This window comes from Cariama cristata, unplaced genomic scaffold (assembly GCF_000690535.1).
Source record: "Cariama cristata isolate BGI_N322 unplaced genomic scaffold, ASM69053v1 scaffold14736, whole genome shotgun sequence".
Taxonomy (NCBI): domain Eukaryota; kingdom Metazoa; phylum Chordata; class Aves; order Cariamiformes; family Cariamidae; genus Cariama; species Cariama cristata.
The window spans coordinates 1-26,556 of NW_009620489.1; the positions used below are offsets into that span (position 1 = coordinate 1).

A 26,556-nucleotide genomic window follows, 5' to 3' on the forward strand; every position below is an offset into this window, starting at 1 on the left:
ACTTGGCCCCCTCAACAGCGCTTCTCAGAGTCGTTCAATGTCTCGGTACTTCTTCCTCAGGATGGAGACCTGGTCTTTAAAGAGGACAGGGTCGAGCCTCATCTGAGAGTGGATCAGCGGCATATAGCCAAACCAGCTGGCGAAAGTGTTCATGCAGCTCTGCCGCTGGGCAAAGTGGTCGGGGTCGGCCCAGCGCGAGGCCCGGGATGTCTGTGTGGAGAGGAAAGCAGAATCAGACGTCGGCCACAACACAACAAAATGTCAGGAAAGGGGGGGTGCCGCAGCCGGGCTGGTGCCCGGCTGCAAAACTGGGGCTTGAGAGTGCGTGGCTCTGAGGTAGCTGAAATCTGCTCGGCGAGGGCTTTCAAAGGAGGGGAAGGACACCCTGCCCGCAGCGGGAGCCGTCCACCCCTGACTTTCAAAACAGCGCTGAGGGCAGTGCAGTGGGGTGACCTGAGCGCGGCCATGAGCCAGCCTGACCTGGAGCATGACACCTGCGAGCAGGCTTCCCAAAGCCTGCCAGCACACTACTTCACCCCGTCCCTCACTCTTTTTTTCTCTTCAAACTCTCAAGCTATTTCAGAGATAGAATAAGTCCTTAAAAACCACTAGGAAAGACAAGAAGGCCACCACTTTCCACTAAAGGTGTACATCCAAGCACAGGCCAGCTGCTGCCCACGGCCTTCAGCCGTAGGAGGAAAACACACTGCAATTATTATGGTTTGTCAGGTTAAAAATGCACTTTTGCAGTCCAGATCTGCAGAAATTTATACACAAGTAATTTCAACCAGCTTGTAACTGAGCTCAGCAGAAGTCCTTATGTGCTTGGCATTACTCATGCATGTAGACGTCCTGCAGGGAAAAGCAGGGTGCTCCCAGGAATCCCACGGGCCGAGGCCAGTGCATGTGACAGTACCATCTTACAGACAGGGAAAATTAACTGAAGTTCCACATTACATCATGTTAAACTCTGATCCGAGGAAAAGATCATGGTCTTTGCATGCATACATGCAAAATACTGTGGTCTGATTTTCCAGAGTTCAAAGCAGCTGTAATTCCTGTGAAAGCCCATTGAAACTCAGCACCTCTGGAAAAATAAGGCCCTAACAGCTTTGAAGTAGTTATTATTCTCTATCTGTACCTAAACTACATTTATAAACATAATAAAACTATTATTTAAGATAAAGTATGAATGCTGAGAACCTAAGTTTTTTTTTGTGCCTCTTCTCATGCATGCCTCTATAGCCCTTATGTTTCCACTATACTTTAAAAACAAATACGAATTCATAAACTTGAAGTATGTTAATTAAAACATGAAGAAACTGATAAAGTCAGGGACTTGCCAAATGAATGTGGTATCAGACTTGATCTTTGTCCAAGGTCTGTCCAGTTTAGCTCAAGTGGTAGGTTATAACGTGCATTGATTACAGACTTTTGATTATACCGAGCCACTAAAGAGCAAGCAAAAGCTTGTCGCTGGAGGATTATAGCAGACATTCTGGCCATTAACACTGAATTTCCATTCGACTATTAATCTCTGTCACAACACTGAGGTTACGTTAATTTTTTATTTGCCTTTCAAGGAATTACGAACATGGTCCATTACATTTCCCAAAGCTGCAGGAACAACTTGTCTTTAGGAGAGTTATAGTTCATGGCTGACTCAAGTCACCCATGCTATAGGAAGAAAAATGAATGTTCAGACTTTGCCAAACAGCCAAAGCACGGCCCTGTGGAGATGTGAAGCTCAAACTGGAAGCAATAGGTACTTTCTGGATGGCACCTTCTCGTTCACAGAAGGTCTCCTGGGTACCCAGATGAGTCAGAATTGCTGAATGCTACCTATACCTCAGATGAAGATGCAGTGGCATACAGGTAAGGGAATCTACAAACTGGCATGGCCACTCCCCAGTCAAAGATCCAAGTAATGCTAATAGGAGAAAATGTGAGGGGAAAATTCTTTCTTCTTTCTCCTGCCCCCTAATAATCATGGTACTGTTTGTAGTGAGGATCACAGACACCGAGGCAGCACAGATGGGAAGTTTTTTAGGACTATTCCCCGCATCGCTTTGTCAGACAGGGCAGGATTACCATGTATCCCTGTTGCTAGAAGGTATATCCACTTCTTCAGGGACAGAGTGCTTATCCAGCAGCTGGAAGAGGATCTAAAGCAAGCATTTCATGGCTGCTAGTGAGTGATGGTGTCACCATGGGACAAAAAGTTCCTTGTGGGAAAAAAATGCTTAAATATCACAAATTATCTCTGTTGTGACAGTCTGATGACAGTGCTTGAATCACACTATATACTTTAAAATAGCGCAAGGATGGCCTGGTACATTATATTCATTAATAACAATGAAAAATAGAAAACGCCTTTCCAGTTTACTTCTGCTTCTAGCATTCCATGACTAGGTCTTAGGTCTAGAATATTTAATTAGAAAACTAGAGTTTAACTGAAATTTGGTCACCACAATCATCAGTTCGATGAGTTTGGGATCACTGTGAACAACACCGTGTGAAAAAACTATGAAGAGAAGCTGTCATCCACAGTAGCTCCTTTTCCTTCATTATAATAAGCATATCTAAAGTCCATTTAGTTCTGCTAAACTAAAAACTGCAAAAAAATTGACAGAATTGCATCACTCTGTAAGCCTAACCTAGAAGTCAAACCGTTATATCATCAATACATCTCAACTGCTAAAACATGCTGTGGATACATACCTGTCCCATCATGGTCTCCTTATACTGTTTTTTCTGTGTTACTTTGATTGGAGGCAATTTTGTCACAGCTGACACCAAAAAATTCATTAGAATGTCCTCACAATTGGCCAGTTGGTCCACCATATTCTTTAGGCTGGCAGGCAGGTAATGAGTGTACAGGTAGTGATAATATCTGGAAACCAACAATAGCATTATTAAGAGAAGTCACTGGGCTTTCAGTGATTACAAACTCCAGGAAATTTCTCTCTCAGTTGAGACACAAGTGTTGTACTCAACTCTGGATATACCACTTCCTTTCTTGACTTCATCCTCCAACACGAAGGGAGAACAAAACAGTATCTCCCCAAGACAGTAAATAGTGCCAATGGAGAAACAAATCACACGCCCTTTTAGTAACTGGGTTGAAAGAAATAATGCAGACCTAATATCAAGATAATGGAGAAGTAAGAAACAGAGCACCACATTGCTATAATGACAGACAACACTGATGAATTCATCCTCCACCTCTTCTTTCAAAACTGTTCAGTCAGAGAGAACTCTGTATAACTGGCCTGCTATTGTCCTTATTGTTGTTCTTTGGGCCTATATCATCCCCTATAGCCTGTCTTCTCCTTTGGGGAGATGTGGATTAGGTACTTCAGAATTTGCTGACTTTCTCTTAAAATCTAGAGAGGTCTTTGGTCTGCTGAAGTCCTAACAACAGACGTTTTCTCCAACGTGCTGCAATATGCCGATCTGTGACATGTCCACTGTACTTCCAGAGTAGCCAGAAGACTTTGCAAGTCTGCAGCTGCAGCCAACACATACCCAGAGCTGGTCTGGAAGTAACCTCCTTTCTGCTATGCTACAGGCCATTCAGCCGAGCAGCTTAATGAATTCGGGAACTCTTTGAAGTGTGTAATTCCTGATGTTAAAAAGAGCAGTCCGACTGCCTCAAAATACAAGTGACTTCAAAGAGACCCAACAAGCGCAATAATGATTACCAGATCCTCAGAGCTAAACCAAGAACTTAAATTATTACCCCATAAAAAGTAGACCCATTTATTATCTTTCCATTTTTTCCCCTCCCCGGAAGAATGTTCTTCACACACACACCCACCCACCCACCTCTCTTTACTATTTTGTTTTATACAGAAGGAGGACAGCAGATGCTCTGGGTTCTTACTTGTGGTAAATAGCAGCTCCTGTCAATACCATGGAATAGTCATTAGTCCATTTGGAGGTATACCCCCACCTCTCCTTAGTGTTGTCCCAGAAGTGACTGCGAGCAGGGTATCCTACAATCCTCTCTGGAAAACTCTGCCAAACTGTAAAGGCAAAATCCACCTGCGGACAAAGGCACAGGCCAAATGAATACAGAAACTGTTTCAACAAATGTCAACAAAACAAAATATTACCTTGCCACTAATTCATAATTCAAAATCTTGGAACTGTTGCAAAACATGAATTCTATGTATTCATCAGTAAATTAAACTGACTGCTTGACATTTTGCCCTATAATTATGCACATTTTAATGGTTCCTGTTAAAGGGAGTCTAGAGCATCACAGCATTACATTAACATTTTCAAGCTTGCCCTTTACATATCAAATCTTTTCAACTTACAGAAAGAATGGGTGTAGGTGCATGTATTTATACTTAGACGCAATATAGAGTGGTAATAGCTATGTGGTAGACTGAACCTTTTGCACATCTCTGTGCATCTCACCTACCGTTTCAGTACTCTTAACACAAAGCTTGGAAAATCAGGAGTCAAACACCTTAAATCATAAGGGTGGCTCAGTGAGATTAAAACAGGCAATCAATGTGGAGTCCTTTTATATTTTCCATCTGTTTTGAGCCTTTGATGATCACTCAGGTCATACTTTTAAGACTGTCTATATGACCAAGAGGTTTAAACATGTAGCTTAATAAAGAGGAAGATAAGTTTTCCATGTAGTTAAATGGCTTTAGGAGCCTATACTTTAAGAATAATCCTTGATACTGTATGAGCCACAAGATGTCAAATGCTGCCAATAGTGGTTTTCTTATTTTATTGTCTTGCTGTAACTATTTTAATAACTCAAATCTCTGAGAATTGAGAAGGTGACAGGACATTGCTACCCCAGGATCCTACCAAACAAATCTTGGTGATACTAGGAAAGGGATGATTGGGGTAGTTTGCAGAAGGCTCGTCAGCACTACATTTGAAAGGAGTTTGGTAAAAATACATATGAAAAGATTTTTATCACTGTAAAGTTGGTTGGCAGTCCCTCCACTTCAACTTAGATTTTGGAGCTCAAGCTAGCCTGAAATTTTTAAAAAAGTTAAAGACAATTCTAATTGTCCTGGTCAAACCCAAGAAAACGAGGGCTTTGTTTCCGCACTGCACACCAAGTTCTCTCCAGTACCAGAGGGACCTAAAACTTTGCTCAAAAATGCCTGAGAAACCTTTCAAGAACCAGCCAAAGTCAAGAGTGTAGAGGTCAGATAAAGAATAGCTGCTCTGAGAATAGTCACATTTTGTGTGATTACTGTCAGACTTCTCGCATTTACAAGTGTTTTTATGAAACAGAAGAGTCACACATGTACTGGAACACAAAGTTAGGGATGGGTTATTTTCTTTAAAGTTGTTTCAAGGAATCTGAGGCCAACTAGAAAGACAATGTGCGCAAACCAGTTACCGTTGTGATAGTTCTGATCTCATCCAAATCAACACCACATGAAAGAACTAAAGGGTTTTTTTCCCTGTAAAGGCCTTTCCCATAAAACGTGACATCTGTTTTCTTTAGAGAAGTCTGAGAATCTCGAACTTAAATAAATAATAAAGCAGCTGCACTCAGTGCCCTCACTGGTGCTTTCAAGTATCTCTCCTTGTACCAGGAAGACGCACTAAAGCAACTGCCCTAAGAGAAAACTCCCTTTATTAAAAAAACACCAGTCCTCATCCTATACAATTTCCAGCAGCACTACAACTCAGCTGATCACCAACCAGACTGCCAGTCTCTTAAACCCTCGTATCACTTCTGACCCGTGCTGATTTCTAATTACTTCCCGTGCAAACACCCCTCTGCGCATGTGAAACAGCTCCTCTCACAAGAGCAATTGCGCACCGTTCTGTTGCAAACAGAAAACCTTTACTACGTTACAGCTGGACAGTGCGGAGGATGTGCCTGGTGACTGGTCCTCTCAACACGAATGTGATCGTGTTTGATCATGTTTCTAAATTGCCTTTTCTGGGCCCTGAAGTTTTGCCACAACAACCACCCATGAGCAGCTAGTTTCAAGGGAAGTTTAACACCACACCTTTCTTCTCAGTGTTCCAACACGCTGTTTCTTTGCGTGAGCCGTGTGATGGGGGAAGTGAAGCAACAGAAAGGTCCCAGTTCTTCACAGAGAGCCACCAAAGAGAGCTGCTGACCCTGGCACCCCGGCAGAGCCACGCCAAAGCTGCAAGGCAGGTGCTAGCAAGAGCTGGCCAGCTGGTTCTCTCTGCAGCACAGGGGCCATGGGGCTTGTAGAGCCAATACCCACGGTGCAAACATGCAATATTGGTTGCAAGCTGGTCACAGAAGGGAAGAAGCCACAAAGAAATGTGTATGTTGTCTCACACAACAACAAATATTTGCACTTTAGAATATTTAGGGTAAAACAAGGCCAAGCTGAATGAGAAACACTATTTATTTCATGTGCGTTCCAGAAGCCTGAATGACTCCAAAGTTGGGATGATGACTAAACAGTCAAAACAAAACAAAGCCCTAAATCCTCACGGATCCACAGGCTGGATTGCTGTAAATATCACCTCAGGGCAGTGAAGTCTCTGAGAGGTCTTACCATGGCCCCAGGACAGTTGAGACAGGACCCTTCATCCTGCGCAACAACCTGCTTAGGAACTCCAGCCCTAGGACAAATGCCTTTTAATGGTTTTCGATTTTTTTGGCTGTGAAAGGCTTTGCACACAAGCGCTTTGGCAGCAGCCGTATTCTTCCTCATCTAGCAGAAACTACCAAGGTGTAATCTTGGTATCAAATAGGTTCAATGCCAACTACTTCTTCCATCTGTGTAGCAGAGGAGGGCCACCGTGGCTCCTTCTGGAGCAGTCTAACCACAGCACAACAAATCCGTACTGAGGAGAAGGGCGGTTGCAATCTCATCCATTTGGAACAAATTCAGTGACATCTTAGGGAATATAGCAGCGACTGGTGACTAATATTAGGCATTTCTTCACTGACATATAAGCAGTAGCAGCATCAGTGAAAGATCCCCATCAGTGACAAAAAAGCATTTTTATAAAGGTGAAGTGGGGAGAAGGGAATGGCCATGAACATGGGGGGAAAAAAAGGAAAACAAAAGAAAATCGAGTTTTTCACGCTATTCCCTGGCCATCATTAATAATGTATTTCCCAAATATTGCACTCTATATAAGCTGTCATCAGTTTCCCCTGTGGTTCTCAGGAAGAGGTTCCAGAAATCAATACTCATCCCAGTTGTAAAAATTGGTTTTCTACAGTATTTTTCTTTTCTTAGCGCTATCTTGCTCTTGGCACAAACACTCCAACACCTAAACTAGCAAAGATCTCTAATTTTATGGGGCAACACAAAGATGAGAGAGCTTTCCTCAGTGAAATCCTGCATTAGGGTGGCAATGTCGTCTTTTGGAGTGACAGCAGTCCCGTTGCTGACACCGCTTCCTTCCCCACCTACACCCTACTGAAAACATGGGGGGAAAAAAGCTACCCCAATCAGAAAAGTGAGAACAGAGTATTAATGCTGACTGCTCTTGGCTGCCTACACCCGCCTGCAGCTATGCTACTAAAATAATAACGAACGGAAGAACCATATGCTAATGATGAGCCAATTAACCAGGGTGAAAAGCTCCTCTGAAGGCACGCAGTGGCAGGGTTGCTGAAGCAAGTGCAACACGTTAAATCTGAGGAGCATAGCAGGAAATCTTGTAACATTTGCTCACTGGCAAAGCCAAGAGAAGAGCCTATCTGCTGTGCTCAGGCTGAGCTGAGGAGCCCAGCAGACCCCCAGGATGACAGAGACCCTTACCTCAGTGGTTGAAAGCACGGTGTCCTCATCCAGGCTTAGCACTGCATCTGTCACTATGTTGTCGTAGGGTAGGAAGCGACTGCTCATAACCTGTGGGTATCCAAGGCAGGAAGGGGAGGAAAAAAAAATCACTTGAAGGACTCATTTCCAAGGGAAATACTCAATTTCATTCCTCATTCTTATTTCCTCTTGTCTGAGGTACATCGCATATCTCTGTCTGATGGGAAGAACTCTTCAACTCAAGAGCGGAAGACTGTAATTTTCGTCACCCAGCAGTCATCCCACACCTTCCACCTGAGGAGTAATTTCTAAACACACTTCCCTCTTTGGAACAGGCTGCTTTCCTTTTGTGACAAACTGCAATGGTCTGTACTGAGAACTACATGTACCCACAGCTTCTTTAGGGAGGACATTTTCCCTGGTAGCTAGGACTGTCCCTCTGCCCTCCTACAGCGTGTGAGGATCAAAGATAATGAACGCTGAGAAGGACTTTGCAGCATTCATAAGCTCACGCAGCTGGGAAGTCAAGCAGTCCACGCTGTGCGTGAAGGATGTTATGCTACCAGGACGGCTCCCCTGTAATGTGGTACAGCTCCAACTCTGTGCATTGCTGTTGTATCCACAGGGAGCTGATGGCAAATGGCGCAACATTCTCCATCAAAAAAGGAGAATATGCTAAAAAACATGTGTATCAGTTGAGCTTCACCTGCATCAAGGATTATATTGGTACTGCAGCTTTTTTAAAAGTCACATTCTTAAGTGACATAACTATATATATATAAAATCTATATGCAGAATAAGTTTTTAAAAACTATGGCAGGACAGTTCGCAAAGTAATAGGAAATAGATGCCAAAGCGGGATCAAAAAGATAACAGCAAGAAATGAGAATCCATATGGTTTCTTTAGCAGGCTAATTAGCACCTTTTGAGAACTGATGAATAGCAACAAGGACACAACACTATTTGTTTCCCTCATTTGCTAGGAAAAATAGCCTGGCTAGTTAATAGACTTCTTTTCCAATTTATTATGCCAAGAAAACACTGCAAAAATCAGGCCCAGTGAGAGGAAATGACTGCATGGAAACAGGGACATGGAGAAGTTTTACACGTCCCTCATAATGGGCATGGTCAGTTCTGTGTCCCTTGCAACCTGTTTGGAAGCAAGTCCTTGGAATCTATGCCTTGATTCAGAGAAAGCTCTGCCTCCATAATCGGGCTGTTCAAGGTGTCTGTCTGGAGAGCATCCCTTCATCACTATGCTAGCTTCGGTCCGGGGAGGCAGCAGCTGTGAGGAAGAGGTGATCTGGCAGGGTTGATGGTTTTGCTTTGCTTACGCTAAGGCAAAGCAGAGCAAGCGGTCGGCAGGAGACCCGCGTTCTTACTCCAGCTCTTTTACAGACCACGTAAAATAGTCAAATAATACAACAGTTAGGACTACCCATGTATTTGTTTTTGTAGCTAAAGATCCCTTTTCTAAAATGAGTGTGATAATATATCTTGATTTCATGGGGGAGAGTAAAGGTTAGGTAGAAGCAGACCTCTGTGATCACCTGCACAGAGTAACTGTGCCTGCCAGTACACTTCAGTTAAGTCTGAAGATGAAAAGCAGTTCCTTTGTGCAACCTTTGAATTGCACTGCTCTGCTTCTGCAAGCTTTGTCCAAACAAACAGCTTTTCTGTGCAAGAAGCCATTTGGCACACGTTGGGATATTAGAGAGAAGAGACTGTCCACTATAAACACACCTTTGTGTACTCAGGAGACTCATTTGTAGTATAAACACTGCCTAGGGCCAACTTCTACAAACACTGTAGAACTGGTCAGAGATTTTCTCCTCTATCTCACCTCTGCAAGTTTTCCAAAAAGAAAGAAAAAAAATGCACAATGTTCAAAAGGCTCAGAAATCACTACAGCCTTTCTTGGCCCTGCAGCAACTCTCCTGATACTGTTTACATGGCTAGCTAAGGCAAAAGCCATTAGCTGCCAACCTCGCAGGGCTCTCGCTTTCCCCTTGTTAAGGTGACTAGGGGAAAAGACCAAAGACAGGACTATAAATTGGATTAGTACAGTCAAAAGGACCGCACAGCCAAAACAACTAAAAGTTCTCTTTGCAAACACAGAGCTCAAGAGCCAGCTGACAGAAACTGCAGAGGGGATCAGCCCAAATCAGTCTCAGTTAGAGATTAGAAGCAAGAAGTCTTGCTTCTCTCAAGCCTGCATTTGGAAAGGAATCATCCACTTCAGTGTGGATTTAAAAAACCCCCTCTTTTCTCATCCAGGTGGTGTCTGTTTTGACTTTGTGGAAGTGCAAACAAACAAGTGTGTTGCACAGCAAGACGACATTGTGGTTTTGTTCCCACAGAAGTGTCCCTTGTCCCTTCATTTTTTTTGGTGGTGGGATCCCATCCCATCACTGGCAGCAGTACCCTACAAGGCCATGAGAAGGCCTCTCATCTCTTCCTCTGCTTTTGAGTCCACAGCTGAGCCTCAAGTCTTGCATCTGACTGCTCAGACTCAATGAATCCAGCTGCATCACTACTTTCATGCACCTGCAGAGAGACAGAAATCTCCAAAGACGGAGTCAGCACTACCTGCTCTTGGGGCCACATTTCAAAACCGGGTCCCACCTGTGAATCTCAGATTCATGGCATTGATTGCCATGCTGATGATTTCACAAATGAAACTTGAATCTGTGACCAAGCTGGTATAAAAGGCCAAGGAATAGAAAGCAGCTGTCACACCGTTGGGATCTACAAAGCTTTCACCAAACAGCTGGAAAAATAAATTCTGGTCCCACTGGAGAATAGAGGCAATCTTTTACCATGCTTCTCTCCACCTACCTTGCTCTCTCCTTCAATGACTATGACAGGCACAGAAGTGGCAGGCCAGCGGTGTTTGGCTGGGAGAGGTTTATCACAATTCCATAAAACAATAATCTGAAAGAAAATATTGGACAATGATCAGAGACCTTTGTGGCAATGCAGTCCAAACTCCAAGGACTCAGATCTCAGAACAGAAATGTTAAATTCAAGTTAGGAGTTTCAAAATCAACAACAACGATACAAATCTGTATAAAAATAACACTTCCTACAGTAATTTCACCCAGCCTGACTATTTACAATATACGTCCTCTCAGGCAAATATAGGCTGGACAGGAACTCAGGAAGTCTCTCTCTCAGCCAGGTCATACGGATGTCACTGGTTTACTTTGGCTCTCATTAAAGGCTAAACCACTTGTGACACTCCACTGCAAGAGGGTGCTCCTACTGAACTCCCCAGGGTTTCTTTTAGAGAAACCAGAATCGTGGCACTGCTCAGACTACGAGCCACAGCGGGAGGAAGGAAGATCACGTAGGAGCCCTTGAGGCACGCACATCCTTTTGCAGTTTGCAGCACACACAATTCTGATCTTTAAAGTGCAGCCATTATTCTACCTGCCTCATGAAACAAAGGGGTTTAATTACCATCTCTATTCCACTCCCACTATACTCAGTATTTTTGTTTCCCATGCATGCAGGTCACAGACAGTAGAAATCTCAGAGAAAAGAAACATCAGAATTGAAACAGAGGGTTGAAACAGGACTGCGTAGATCTGGAGTCAGTAGGCTCTTCACTCCTGGGAGAGCAGTTTTTTCTCCACTCTGACTGACAATCAAACAGCACTGCTTACCTGTGCACAGTACTGGGACTTGGCTACAGCAACCAGGAGTTTCAGCACAGGCTGAGATTGGGAAACCAGGGGAGTTACTGCATGGATAACGGCAGTGAATGTGGAAAGAGGCTTCAGACCTGAAGTGAAGAGATTATGTGTTCAGTAAAGACAAAATTGCCCCAGTTAGTACAGATTAAAGGACTATGGAGATGGAAAAATAATCTGCACTTAATGCAAACCTTGCCATGTTTTTTTAGGCCATCTCTTTTCATCTCAGATACTAGGATACCAGATGCTTCAGAGGAGATCACACTTCCCTTTAACTCCCACAGCCTCTGAAATCCCTGACTCCAACACAATTACTGCCTTTTCTTACTCACTATTTCTACAGACATCCTGTAATCTCTTTCTTTCATCCAGTTTGTCCCACAGATAATATTGACACCCAGTTTGTTCAATCAAGTGTCTGTCTTGACATGGGCTCTATTTTGTTGCCTGGCTCCGGATGCGTGATGTTTTCTACAGATCATCTCCACAGCTTCCAGAAGCTTGTTCAGTTTCCTCAGTTCCATTAAAGCCTCTGTCAGATTTTTGCTCTTTCTGGGTCGAGCTCCATCCACATGCATCTTCAATTACCTCCTGAGCTGATAATTCTGCTTGCATCCTTGCCTTCCATTCTGGTATTTTTGTCTCACTATGATTTCCTTTTCTGCCTGAAATAACAGATCCTTCTGGCGTCTACCCTTCATTACTGCTCTCAGTCTCATCTAAATTCATCTGTGTGGGGTCATAGTCGTTTTTCATCAAAATTCCCACAGAAACCTTCTTCTCCCTTTTTAACATGGTAACTGTGAATTTTTAGCAGGTGAGCAGTACAGATCCACACAAGTGGGATGGCACAGGCTGAGCCAGACGTAGCAGCAGTCTGGTAAGCAGGATCACTTCAGCCTGCAGGCACATTCCCTTGCAGAACTCATTGTTTAAGCTCTGCTTTGGGGAAAAAGCCACGAACCTAAGCTCCATTCATTCCTCCTAGTGGGAACCATATGAAGACACATAGTATGGAGAATAAATCCATACCAACTATGCACTCCAATAACAAGTGTCATGGGTAAATTACCACTTTTCCAATTTGCCAAGCACAAATAAATAAAGCAAGCAAAAAGCTATTCCTCTTATGTCCCCTTGGGCCATGAATGGGTCAGCAACTCAGGCATTAATTACTGGCAACTGAAAAGTATGAAGGGACATAGATTTTTTTTAAAACAATCTTTGCAAGCAAGAGGCACAAGATGCATGTTGATGAGTCAGAGACATTCCAGTCTACAGTGGGCAGGGAAGATTGAGACAGGATAAACGAAAGGCATCATTAACTAGAAATGAGTAAGTCACTTGGCACATGCTACTCAAAGATCAAACTCCAAATTTCCACTAGAAATTCCGAATACCACTAGATTATAGCAAAGATTCACTCACCGAGATTAGCATAGTAGTAAGGAAAATCTCCCAGATATGAGGAATACTGTGGCAGTACAAATAACCCTCCGGGATGTTTGTTCCATATTAAGCTGTTACGTGATATGTGCTTAAATATTCTGTCCTGAATAATCTGGAAAACAAGAGAGGTGAGGATTTTTAGATAGACTGTAATAGTCACAGGTAGAAACTCCAGAGACTCCAGCTGACTGGAATCCTCACCCATTTTGCAAAAAGCTGAGGCACGCAAATTACTAGACACTCCTGCTTAACCTCTCTTAAAATGACAGAGAACCTGCACACTTTGACACCACTTCAGCAGCTCAGGCTTTGTGCAATAGCTTTCAGAGCACCTTGTCAGTGTCTCTGGACATGGGGACCTTGCAATTCATTGCATTTTGTATTTCAAGTCAAATATTTTGTCTATTAGAGTATCTTAGCAGTTTTAAGCCAGATATTAGTTCATTGTCAGTTTTACTATCCAGAATTCAGAGAAGATAATTATTTGAGGATGGCATTACAAAGCTAGGTATTATTTTGAGATAATGAGAGCGTTCAAAACCACAAAGACTTTCAGCAAATCAGGCTGCACTAATTATTCTTTTTTGTTTAATTATAAAGGGATATTAGCATTCAGATACATCACTGATTCCACGTCTCAGTTCTACAACAGTTCCTTGTTGGATGAAACAGAAAAAGATCTTTTGGCAACTACTGTCTGTCTCTGTAGAAGGCCACAAACATAGATTTCTGGATTTTTAAGATCAGAACAGATTGCTAGGTCATCTACTCTTATCAGCTAGAATACCACAAGCCACAAAAAAAAGATACAAGGCTGTACAATTAATATGTATTTATAAAAGCAACTACAGTTACTTCACATCAGACGCCTGCATGCAGGAACCATAGTGGTTCTTACACAGATAGGAGCTTTTTCAAACCTGCTGCAAAGGCATAACAAGATTCTGTGGTGGGAAGCTGTAACCAGACAAATTCAGCCTGCAAATAAGATGCAACTTTCTAAGTGCAATCTGCTCTTGGGCCACATATTCTCACAGATTTGCCTTCCCACAGAGCATCAGAGGTTGGCAGGTCTGGAGATGGGACATTGCAAAGGGCCAGGGGGTGGTGAAGAAAGAATTATCCCCTAAGTCAGCTAAGCAGGATTGCCTTGCTTTCTTCTGCAGCTTGTCTTCTGCAGTCTCCTAAGGAGATTTCATGTAACTGGCAGTTTATGCACCGCACAGGGCTCAAGTGCCAAGAACACGCTGGTTCTCCTGACCTAACATCTCTGGCCTTAACATAGGAGTACCTGGGTGAAACTCTCCGGCTCTGAAGTTGGACTAAATCTGATCCCTCATCATTCATTCTGGCCTTAAAATCTATGGAACTAAAGAAGTTATATATCCACAGCACAGGGAAACCAAAAGCAAGCAAAAAGACCCAACACAAGCTGAACAAAAGCAGCTGCTGGAGTCTAAACAAGCTAAAATCTGTAAGCAGCTGAGTTCAGGGACATTTGGTCAATACAGAACACGAATAAGTGTTGCCACAAGCAGCAGTTTTCCTGGAATTTTTGATTGCCATGACAAAAAAACATTAAAACAGCAGTTACATTCTGCTAGTCAATCCACTGCTGGTGGCAATGTATGTACTGCTAAACTGGGGCAAATGTTAGGTGTTTGCATGCTTGTCTGAATTTTGCCTACAGTCAATTACCATAGCTAATATGCAGTAATTCACTCACATGAGTAAGTTAATTTAAATTTTTTTTTGTCTCAGAATAACAGACATAAGACTGTATTTCCATCAGTGACAAGAGTGTATATGAATATTTCTGTTCAGAAAGTTAGGTGTATCAGTTGTCAGATCTCCTGCACGGTAGTAGGGAGAGGAAAAAAAAAAGATGATGACTGATGTTTCTCCATCTGCAAGTTATGCCACTAAACAAAGACAGAACCTAGAAAGCACATATTTGAGTGTTTACCACAAAGCTTAAATATTACAGCTCCTTCCTCCTGCTTTCTCAGAACTGGGGCGTAATCAGATAAGAAGTCTGCAAATTTACACGGTCAGGAGGTTTTCACAGACGGTGGAGTTTTCCACCACGCTGGTAGCCAACAAGGCTGCAGGGGAAACACATGGCTTGCATTCAACGCTGCCTCAGTGCACCCAGAGAGAGCGCAGCTCTAACGTGGAGCAGTCCCCCGGTGCCACGCAGCACACAGAGCCTTCAGTGCATGTCAGGCACACAAATCTCACCAGCGCAGTTCCACACCAGGCTGGGGAGTTGGCCTTGGTGATTTATCACAGTTAACAAACGGAAGATTAATTTATCACACTTCTGGTCTACATAAGAAACCTAGCTGTCTGTCGTGATAGATAGGAGAAAAGACAACTTGGCAGAAAGAACAGAAAAGTTTAAAAACAGGTAACGTGGAGGACCAATCAATTAAAATGCAGAGTGTATAGCGTTGCACATATTGCAGAGACAGCAGCTACATGGTCTCTCCAATGATGAAGCATGACAGGAAGTTTAATAAGAGAAGGAAAGGGTTAGGATCTCTGGTGAGATCTCCCTTTTCTTTTTGGAATTCATTAATAGTCCAATATTTTTGTCTCAACCTCGCTCTTCAAAAAGTTCACATATTGCCTTAATCATTGCTGCTTCTCAACGTGCCCCAGCCAAGCATCAAACATTTCTTGTCTGTACTTTGTGAAGGACTGAGCATGCTGCACAGGGATTTAGGGATGTTTTGGATTTGTTTTCAGAGAAGACCAAGCTGAAAAAGTGCAGATACACTGGAGCATGCAAGCGGATGGTGGTTGCAGCAGTCTCCTGCTGTGCTGTCATTGCTCCCACTCACCAGCCTGCGGCAGACACTCATGAACATCATTTCCTAACCCATACCACGTCCACGGCATGAGGCAGTTCCTCCGTGCCTGCAATATGGGGTTGCTGACTAAATGATTCAAACCTCTTATTTTGGGCTATGAGGTGTTTGGTTTAGGCCACCAAATGCCATGAGAAGTTCAAGGACCTTAAAATGTGACTTAATGTTTTCAGAGGTGTCCAGCATAAAGGGCAGAGGAGAGCTGTCATATCCTTGCAGACGTCTGAGTTTGTGAAGACTTTTTTGGTACTCATATACTCATACGTGGACATGTATCGGCACTGCAGTTAGCAGGGAAGTGATTATTGTGATATCTAGCATCATCAGAGCACTCTGACAGCACTGTCACAACAGAAGATGGAAAACATCCACCAGAAAAAAAATAATCCTGCTAGGAATTTACTTCCAGGCATCAGATTTTAAGAAGAGGATATACTGCTTGCAGATTTTGGACATCAAAAATCACTCTCAACTGTTTTATTCCTTTCCTAAGGAAAGTGAACTCAGGACTTTACTTAGGCAAGTTGAAATGTGAAATGAGCATCTGTTCATAAGAACAGAATCCCTCTTAGCTGTCTCAAAAATTTCTGAGAGTCCTGAATTAAAAAATAAACAAAAACCACCTCAAACCAAAACCACCCTTGCAAACAAATGAAAAAACCCAGAACATAACTTCAACACCAGGCATACATTACTTGGTTTTATTAAATTAAACCTTCCAGTAAGATTTTTGTTTTCACTTTAGTTTTTTCCCTCCGAGCGGAAACTCCAGCTTGCTGGTTGCCCAGCTGCTTCAGCTTTAATATGGGTTTTGCTGTCTCCCACGCACCTGCGGCCACATGGGCCAACACTACCCAAAGCAGCACTGAAGGCACATCTGCAAGCTCACATCTGTGAGCGCTGGAGCTTGATGTGATGGACACCAAGGCTGTGGGGGCTGCAGGTCACATCCCCTTGAGACCAGCCCCAGCACAGGCAGGAAAGGGGCAGCGAGGAGAGCCGTGCGCCCCTCTCCTTTTAGCAATCCCTAATGATAACGGGGTGCATGCAGGGAAGGGGCAGATGATACATGAGGCAGCCTGATTGTCCCTAGGAGTACTTCTCTAAGGGTAAATTAGACTGTGAGCAATGGCACACGGTTTTCCAGCTTTGTGAGTCTGATCCCGGCATGGGTTGTGATAATTACCAGTACCTCATCAGTGCTTATGGGGAGTTTGAGGGTGCAGAGAAGTTCCCAACAGGCAGCACAGATGAAGAAATGCTCTTCTGAGGGTGAGGAGAGCGTTGCGAGGATAGCTATGCCAGGGGCTCTGAAAATGCTCCCTGGCTGGTTTTCTTCACTAGCACAGAAAAACCTAAGGGACTGTCTTGCAGCAGCTGGAGGTAGATCAGCCATGGGCAACCTGTACTCCAGGCAGCAGCACTCATTTGCAGTTTTCAGGGGAAAGCAGGCACAGCGGGAAATGTGGAGCTTTACAACTGTGCACAAAGACTGATGCAATTACAGAAGCATTAGCATAAGACGAATGCATTTGCAACTACAAAGTGAGCCACTTCCAGTGGCAAAAGTGTGTCAAAAATTTATGTGCAAAATTGCAAAACAATTAGAAGAGAAACCTGCTTTTGAAATAGTAGCCTGGGCCCTACTTCTAAAGAGCCTTTCATCTCTCCTCTGTCTCTGAATTCAGAAAGGATTCTCTCCACATTTGAGATCATGTCTCCCTGTTTAATAGCAGTCTAATTATGATTATTTATTAATATTTTATAAGGATGATCAGGCCTTTCCCTTATCCTGTGTGTGAAGATAAGATACAGAGATTTACAAGCCCCTCCTTTTCCTTGAGTCAGACCAATAGCCCCATCACAAAGCATGAAAATGTTAAGGAACGGTCAAGGAGGAGCTCTACCACAGTATTTTTTCCAAAATAAATTCCAGAAAGGTTTCTTAAAGAAACACATTCACTACCAATGACAAGGATAGTGATTCATAAGCCATAAAGTCTTGTGAAGGCAACATCACACATGACAACGTTTCCATGTGTTGGGTAGCTCCCATTTTTCACTGTGTCAGTTTTGTAATGTGGATTCCAATAATGAAGAAAGTATTTCCTTAGGGAAGAAAACTTACAAGATGCCAAGCTTTTTTCCCAGTGACCAATTGCGTGTCATGAAAATGAAGGTCCAATGCTGGCTGAGGACAGGAGCAGGTGGACAGGTACAGAAACCTCGCTGCTCAGCAAGGTCCCAGACAATTTTTACTCACCTCTAGTGTAGTCAATACAATCTTCTCAACTGAAGAAAAATAAGCCTCCCACAAGAACTGTGTCTGCTGTCTAAGTGCTAGGATTTTATCCTGATGGATAGACCTGATTGTAGAAGGAATCTGTAATACAAGATGTAATATAGTCAGAAGCTTCAGAAAACAATGCAATCTCATCAAATTAATATGCTGCTGACAAGCCCTCTCCTCTATTAGCAAGCTGCACAGCTTCAGCGCTCCTGTCCGACAGAGATGCGTGTGTCAACAGTTAAAGCCTTGATGTAAAATGAATTAGACACAACCCTTTATAACCTTTGGTACTGAATATATGAATTTTTTTTAATCTGCTCTCTTTTAGTTTTTGGTTGTTTTATGGTAACAAAAGCTCCTTCTTCCCAGCACTGCGGCATGGCACAGAAGGAGCTCCTCCATACATCCGTCATGCACAAAGCTTTTCATGGACCAGTATTTTAATAAACTAGTACCTGCAGGTCTTGAGAGTCCAACAATAATCCCCACTCTCAAACTATATTAAAGGGATCTGCAATTGCTGCAGCATGGCAACACTAAGTGCTCTAAGGAAAACATAGCAACATCTTAAGTAAGACTCCACTTTTTGGGAGCCTGTGGATCAAATTGCATTTTACTAATTATTGTGGATGGAAAGAATAACATCTCACACAACACCTGTTATTTACAAGGAAAAACACTGCTGCTTTTTTCCCCTTTCCATTAAATCAACACATTAATTCTAGTATAAGTTGCCTTACAAATAAACCCCAAATTGTCCTGCTGCAATGCTTTGCCATTAAAAACCACAACTGCTCACTGGATCAGAAGGGGAGGGCTTCACTTCTGTGTCTTTCCCATTCCCATGTCCCTCTTCCACACTGGAGGGAAACTAAGGTACATACGTGTCATCTTTTAACTTAGGACATTGACCAACGCCTCCAGTACACCACTTTGACAATGCAAACTGACACTATCAAGGGCATTTAACTGCAATTTGCTTCAATTCCAAGGGCTACTCACATCACCAGAAAGGCATCTAGGATACGTTGCTGATTTGTGTTCATTTTTTTCTAGGAATGAAGAGTTGTGCTTTTGCGCCTATTTTTTTGTGATTTCAAATTAGGCCACCTCATTCTCAGATACTCATTTTTCATAAATCTTTTACCTAAGTTGTTAGTTGTAAAAGCATATATCTGAGCTGTGTGTTGCTTTTTGCGCATCCCAGCTGAAGTTTACCCGCACTCCACCACATCCTGCCCTTTCCTGACCAGAACACACTTTCCTTATTCCTAAAATATTCTGAGAAGTGGCAGTGATCGTTATTTGCTTCCACATGCTCCTGAATCAAATGATTTCATATGAAACATTTTCCTGAAGAAAATTTGAGGTTTCAACAATTTATATGTAAAAAATTTCCACAAGGATCAGTAAATTCTTTACTGCATAGTTTGCATCCCGGTCTCGACACTGCATCCAAAAGGACCATTGCTTCACAGGGTGCAGTGTCAGATGGGACAATTTCTACTCTCTAAGCCCTTTGTCTCTTAGACCTTCACCTTAGAGACACTGCTAGCTGTAACACAGAATTTGAGCCTATGAAGGAGTTAGAACTACAGCAAGGTGGAACAGAAGAAAATGGTCAGACTGTCAAAGATGGTACTTTAAGTTCCTTCACCATAGGCCCTTTAAGTAAAGTATAGATCTTTAGGTAAAATATTCCCTGCAAAACTAGTATGAAAGAAAGAAGTTAAAAACATGTATTAGTACATGTCACTATTCATGATGCGATGCGGTAAATAACTGCACCAAATTTAATCTTTTGGGTTGAATATTCTTTCTTTTCATTACTTTTCCAATGAGTTCCAGTAAGTGGAGGGATAATGAACATTACTTGTACTGGCTGTACACTGATGTGTATTAATCACACCCAGGATCATTATCAGCAGCAAACACAAGATGAAAGTCACTTCACAGTGGTGATACGGCATTTTTTTTATAAACGTAAACATTTCATTGCATTATGTGCAACCTTGTGTGGCTGTGCGTACGTGTGTTAGCAACAAATAAAATCAATACTCATTCCCAACTACGTCTTTTGAAAGGGAAGGCTGCTCTGACTGTGAAGGTTACTGCAAGAAGTTATGACTTTACAGACCACACCATGCTCGCGAGTGCCTGCAAACACAGTGCCAAGGTTAAAAAAAAAACAGCCTTGGTGCCTGCTCCATTACAACAGCTGGAAAGAAAAATCAGAGCTCCCATTTTAACTGCATTTGCCTATTAGTTAGTAATCTACTTGTCCAGAAAGACAGGTGGGGAAAATGTTGTATTAATACTAATCTGGCAGGATTACACTGAAATTATTAGAATGGGATGACGTCTTAATAAAAGGTCATTTCAGTAATAAGTAGGGGGAAGGGAAAAAACACCCTGCACAAATAAATGCAGAAAGGCTGGATTAAGCTCTCCCTGCGCTATGATGAGGGGAATATGCAAATAAAAACATCCGAGCTGTTCTCAAACAGGAAATGAAAAACTGTAACATAACAAAAACATTTCCCAGAGCAGACATTCAGGCCCTCTGCCAGCTCTTTAAAAACACTGTTAATAATGGTACAGTAGCTGTTCAGTATGGAAGCAGCTGTGAAGAGAACGAATGGTACGTTACCGGAAAGCACGAAGATCAACAAATTATTATTATTTAAGGAGAGAAATAATTTTGCTCAGAAAAATGTGCTGTCCACAGAAGTAAAAATCAAATAGTCCTTTTATATTTGGAGCTTGTATCGCATTAAGGAGAATAGGCAGCACTTTGCAAGGCTTGCTAGGCCAGCTCTTCACAAATACCTACTTATTCAGACAAGTAAATAGGCATCTAACAAGATTTTCAAAGGTAATTCATTTTTGGGGTGACAAAACACCTGTACCTTTGAAGGTCTCTCTCCATGGATGACAACAGCTTGCCACTTTTGAAATGAGTTAAATTCAACCATTAAAACCCCCCCTCTTAGTGGTTACTTAGTGGCTGTTCCAGATCTTGTGGATCTCAGCTTCATGCTGGGCAATGGTATTTTATCAAATGCTACTTTGGGGAAAACAATTTTTCAAGAACTTTTCCAAACATCAACTTCTCATACTTTACAGAATGTATTTAGACTATAAAACCCAGTAGGGAAACAGAAAAAAAAAACAACTAGTCAATTTAAAACCGAAGTAGGTGCTGAAGGTGGCAGGGAATTTCTAACTTCTCAGTCTGCTCTTGTTCCACAGTCTCAAGGAGATGAACAATAAGTGACACGAACACTGCTTCAGAAAGCAATGTCACATGGTCCAGACATCAGAAAAGGGACAGATTCTGCTTCCCACAAAACTGTTAGGTGGTAACTCCTGCCTGAGAAAATACCTGCTTTCCTGAGGAATCCCTTCAGTACCTGCCAGCCAGGCACACTGCACTGGTGGGACCCCGAGCATAAACTATTTCTGAAGGACTAGAGCAGAACCTGCTCTCAAATGTTTTCTCTCTCATCACAGCACCCAGTCCAAGACCACTCTGCCTCAGAGGCATCCAGGTGCTCCACACCAGAAGAGATTTCATGCTCTTAGGAAAAATAAAAAGTCTCCTGCATTGAAGAATGTGGCCTGGTGGCTGCAATGACTTTCAGGTCAAAAAATGAATGATGTCAAATTAAGTGAGTTCATAGCTGGTGTGACACAGACAATCCCTTCATGATAAAAATTCTTTTACAGCCCTGACCTTTTGGATTCATCTTCCCCGTCCATTTAGATGGCGGCAGCAATAATCAACTGATCCACTGAAGGCCGCTGTCTTTTTCTTACCTGTAATAACAATCTCTCATCGCCTATGACGGCAGCTTGGTTCCAATCAATCACTTCCGAGAATGGCAACTCCCATCCATTGCTGAGCATAACTGGGACGCAGGCAGCCTGCACGCACACAGAGGCATTGCAGTCGTTAGTGGGTACCCAATGATTAGGGCAAGCTTTCAGGTTTGCACCAACACCATGACTTTTGTTTTCTGCACAAGCTCAGAAGGAGAGGCAACATGGCAAAGAATACCAGAAGCTAGAGGCCACAGGAGGGCAGCCCAAATGTTTATGGTTTTTCATTTTGTGCTTATTCATATTCACCGAAAGGTGGGGTTTGCATGGAGAGTGGCATTTGAAATCCGGTGCTTACGCTGTCAGAGGAGGGTAGAACTGTTAAAATGCTGTAGATGTAACATCGGAGAATTTAATACAAAATGATGGCCTCCCTCACTGCTTTGTGACCCATTCAGCAGGGAGCTAACTCCCTCAATTTTTATATGTTGCAAGACAACCCTACAGAAATCATAGATCATATTTAATTCCAGAGCACTTTTTCCACAAAGGAGGAGTGAATTCCCTATCCTGTTTGATATCAACTCTTCAAAGAGAGGCAACTGCACAAACACAACTCATCTGTCATCACCTCTCCACAAAAATAAGAATTGCTTTCTGTCTTAAACAAAAAGCATACACATTTAGTATCTATTTCATACCAGTATGATCTCTCTAAATTATTTAATCTTTTAGGAGTTGTGCAAGTTCCTCTGCACAGACAGAAAGTTTATGAATAGTCAGTAAATAAGGCAGTATTTCTGTAAACAAATTTCTGTACACAAATGATCACCACTACATGTCAGCTGGATCACAACATAAGACCCAAACCAAAAACCTCCTCATGTGATGAAAGAACCTATTACCAGAGGATCTGCATCAAGCCTGTGCACTGGTTCCGTTTCTTTTGGATCAAGACAAGCTTAAGCACTCTGAATTTGGGCCAGACTAGGGTTCAGACCTCCCCATACCTCCCAAAAGATGATATAAAGGGGAACCTTTCAGATGGCTTTACCTTCCTTGGTAACGTATTACACACAGGATCTTTGACTGGTCAACTCTCTGCATTACAGCAGTGCTTATGATGTGTAAAGAACTGTGATCTTCTGTAAGGAAATTTCATTAGCACATGAAAAAAGCCAACCAGAAAACACTTAGCAATGTGTTTTCATGTTTAAAACATTCCACTAATGTAGATTATATCTTTCAACATGCCCTGGAGCCAGACAGAAATTGGGAATTCATCATAATCGGTGAATACTGTTGCTAGCCTGCTAGGAAAATCCCCAGCGCCTGCATTTTATCATCATTGACCTGGAGTCTTCAAGTGCTGTACAGTGAGGTACACTCCCTGCTTTCTTCTCCTGAGATGATGTATCTAACAGAAGCTGCATGACTTGCAGCCCAGGTGACAGAAGAGCTGAGCAGTGCTCTTCAGGAGGATCTGAAGTGACTTGCCATCCCGAATAAGCCAGTCCCACTTCTTCCTCCGAAGAGGCTGGAGAGGGAACAGCGTTTTGCAGGCTATTAATCTTCTCCTGAGGTAAGTGACAGTCCAGAACCTGGATCTCAAATGTGACAGTAGGTATGGGGCTCAGTGGTTAAACCTAAGTGTCCAGTACATTTGGGATGCTCTAGGGGATCCAAGAAACCCATCAAAGGCTAGAAGACATGACACTGGGGATCTTCTGGAGAAGCAGCAGAAAGCCAGAAGGGTAGCCCTGGGTTTCTAAAATGACATTATACACCTACACTTAGGTACTGAATCCTGCTCTGCATTGCGGTAAGCGATACTCTTTAATAGTGGCTGGGACATTTTGTGGTTGATGACAGAAACTGATGTGATGCTATTCATTAACAGCTTTACTGCCAGTGTTGGGACACTTCCCAAATGGCTAAAGGACACCTGGAGGCAGGACCCTGTAATCTCACTGACACCAAGAAGTGCCTCAAGTCTCCCCTTCCCTCCACTCCAGCCCCCATGGAAATCCAGATGCCAGTCCTAGAGAGGAGCTGCAGCACCTCCCGGGACGCTCTGCATGGCTGACTAAACATCCAGGACCCCAGAGTTGAACTGATGCTTGCCAAAAAAAAAGGTCATGCTGGCAGCAGTAGGAGTAGGTCAGTGTCAGGCTTGATCACTGTGCTGCCAAGCCATGTTGCCACAGCGACTCAGGAGCCCCTTTGCATAGCCTTCTGCTGCTGGCCAACAGCAAAAAAGGAAGACCATTAACCAAAATGTTTTTAAAAGGTGAAGGGGACTCAGGTGCTGTCCCAGATACACTGTGAGCTCCTTGAGATCAGCCTATATCCACCTTCATGTGAAGCTTCCATCTGGAGCTTTACAACCTCCAGGCCACCTTCTGCATGTTCTGCAAGCACCATCTCAAGACAGGCAATCCCTAAGCAGGTCTGTTTTGGCTATGTGAAAACAAAAAGCTATTTTTACTGCCCTGGGGTTTACTTGTAGAGGCCAGTGTCACCCATGGGAAGTCTCACAGCTTGATAAAATACTGCTTTAAACCGGTGCAACCTCTCCACCTCATCACATCCGGGGAAACCCTTTTCCTGGAGGTAACGCAATTCAACCTTCAGACAAGCTCAGTGCTCAGCCCCTCCTGGGAAGAAACTGCCAATTGCTCCAGAAGTACGAATAGAGGCTTTTGCAAAGTGGATTACTGTCCACTAGGGAAATGAAACACATTTCCCCGCTCCCCACCTCCTTGCTATTGCACGTGAATTGCAACCAGTGTAGCTGATGCTCTTACCTGCAAGGCTTCCAGAAACCTGAAAGAGCCAAGCCTGCGGCCACGGGGAACCAGACAGAAAGTGGCATTGTGCAGCATTTCACGGTAATCATACCTAACAAGAACAGGGAAGAAAAGAGAAAATTCAATTAGCGGTGAGTCCTAGAGTAACTGGGCGTGAAAATGCAAACAGCTGTTGAGAAACATCTGGATAATATCATCCCTGACCACGACCGCTCACCACCAGCTTAACCGGCTCCCCCCGTGCACACGCGTCAGCCATCTCCCTGGCTCCTTGTTGTTTATCCTCAGGAGCAACCACCATGGGAGAGAGCTGGGGAGAGTGGTAACAAAACTGAGAAGGAAGGAAATAATCTTGCCTTTGCAATAATTGGCCATTTCTTTATAAACAGGAGTTCTAGACGCATCAGTTCAAACAACAAACTTACATTAAGTATTTTGATACCCAAAGCACTGTTGCAGTGCTTCAGTGACCTTGATTTCTATTCAGATTTAGTCAAAGTCATGCACAACTGCGTTCATTTCTGCGCAAGAGGTTTGTACAAAGCAAAAAATATTCAAACTGTACCAAAGAAATCTTCCCTTATCATGCAGGCACTAAAAAGGGATGGGATGGGGCGGGGGGAGCGTTTACAATGACTCACTTCGTGTTATTGTCAAGTGTGGTGAGAGGGGTAAACTGCCAAATTTTGGCAATTAACCACATAGTTGCAATGACCCTTGCTCCTCCGAATTAAAACTTTAAGTGCTTATAGACACTCCTGGGTTTTTTTCCGATTCCATCAATCACCTCAAAACCACTCACCAAAACCACACATCAAATCCTAACAGTTTCCAGCCTGTTATTAGCTAATTGTATTTCTGGCAAACCCATGGAACTGCGAATGGCATCGACCTCATCTGAGACAAAAGGATCCAGATTAAACACCCTCCGTTCTCCACTGTCCTGGACTCTGCAGACAGATGTTATTTTGACAGTAACTTGTGGCACTGAAATTTTCTAATGCTAATAATCTAATTTAACCGTAGCCTGCAGGTAGAGCAATTTTTTTGCACACATGTATATGTGTATGTATATACATATGTCTATGATTATATTTTATATATAAAAAAGTCCGGATCCACGTTTGTATTCTCACACAGGCCAGACAGATGGAGTAAGCCAATTTTCAATTATAAGCTCCGTCTTTAGGAAGAGACATCTTGCAAAGGCCCATTTGCTTAAACAAGCGTGTATAGCTAATTTGCACAAGAAAAGGTCACTGTGAATGGATTAAGATTATCTCCACTGAGAGTAAAATAAAAACCCTCGTTGCATTAATTAAAACTACAAAACAGACTTCAAAGTACATTTTTTTTAAATCTTAGCTCAACTTTGGTTAAAATACGTATATACATATTCCATGTAAGTGACAGCATTTCTTTTTCTCCATGTGGGATATTGATTGGCAGTCATGTCACAGCTCACCAGCCAGCAGTGACACTGCACATGGCAGGAAAAAATCAGGAAACTAGATTACCAAAAAAAAAGTTGCCATTTTTAAGCATTCCTTTTTCACATACTGAGGTCTGAGGCTCATTGCTTTCACTATATATTGTATGACAGAAAATGTTAATAAATACCAAAAATAGAATACCCCGTAGGGCTAGAACACGCCAGTCAGAAGTCCCCCATCATTAGCTAGCTAAAATTGTAAAATCCAGTTAATACCCCAGAATGCAACAATATCCACAAAACGTCGATGGCAGAACCAGAACACAAAGAAAAGGAGCGAACAAGGCCAGCACAAGCGAGTTCTCTATAGGCCAGCAACATCTTATATTGAGCACGTTTTCTTTTATATTTAATTTGCTTATATTAGG

The 26,556-nt window shown here is 42.8% G+C and overlaps 1 protein-coding gene across 1 annotated transcript; it reads right to left on the reverse strand.

Moving 5' to 3' along the window:
• Nucleotide 1: 1 nt before the first annotated feature.
• EXT1 (exostosin glycosyltransferase 1) lies at nt 2-25,399 on the reverse strand. The gene is made up of 11 exons (XM_009701635.1): nt 25,338-25,399; nt 24,694-24,787; nt 21,884-21,991; nt 18,038-18,157; nt 12,881-13,013; nt 11,423-11,541; nt 10,593-10,688; nt 7,755-7,844; nt 3,887-4,047; nt 2,722-2,893; nt 2-210 (listed from the first exon to the last, which is right to left on the reverse strand). Exons 1-11 carry the CDS (start codon nt 25,397-25,399, stop codon nt 25-27), a joined length of 1,341 nt encoding a protein of 446 aa, XP_009699937.1. The 3' UTR covers nt 2-24.
• Between the last annotated feature and the right edge of the window lie 1,157 nt (nt 25,400-26,556).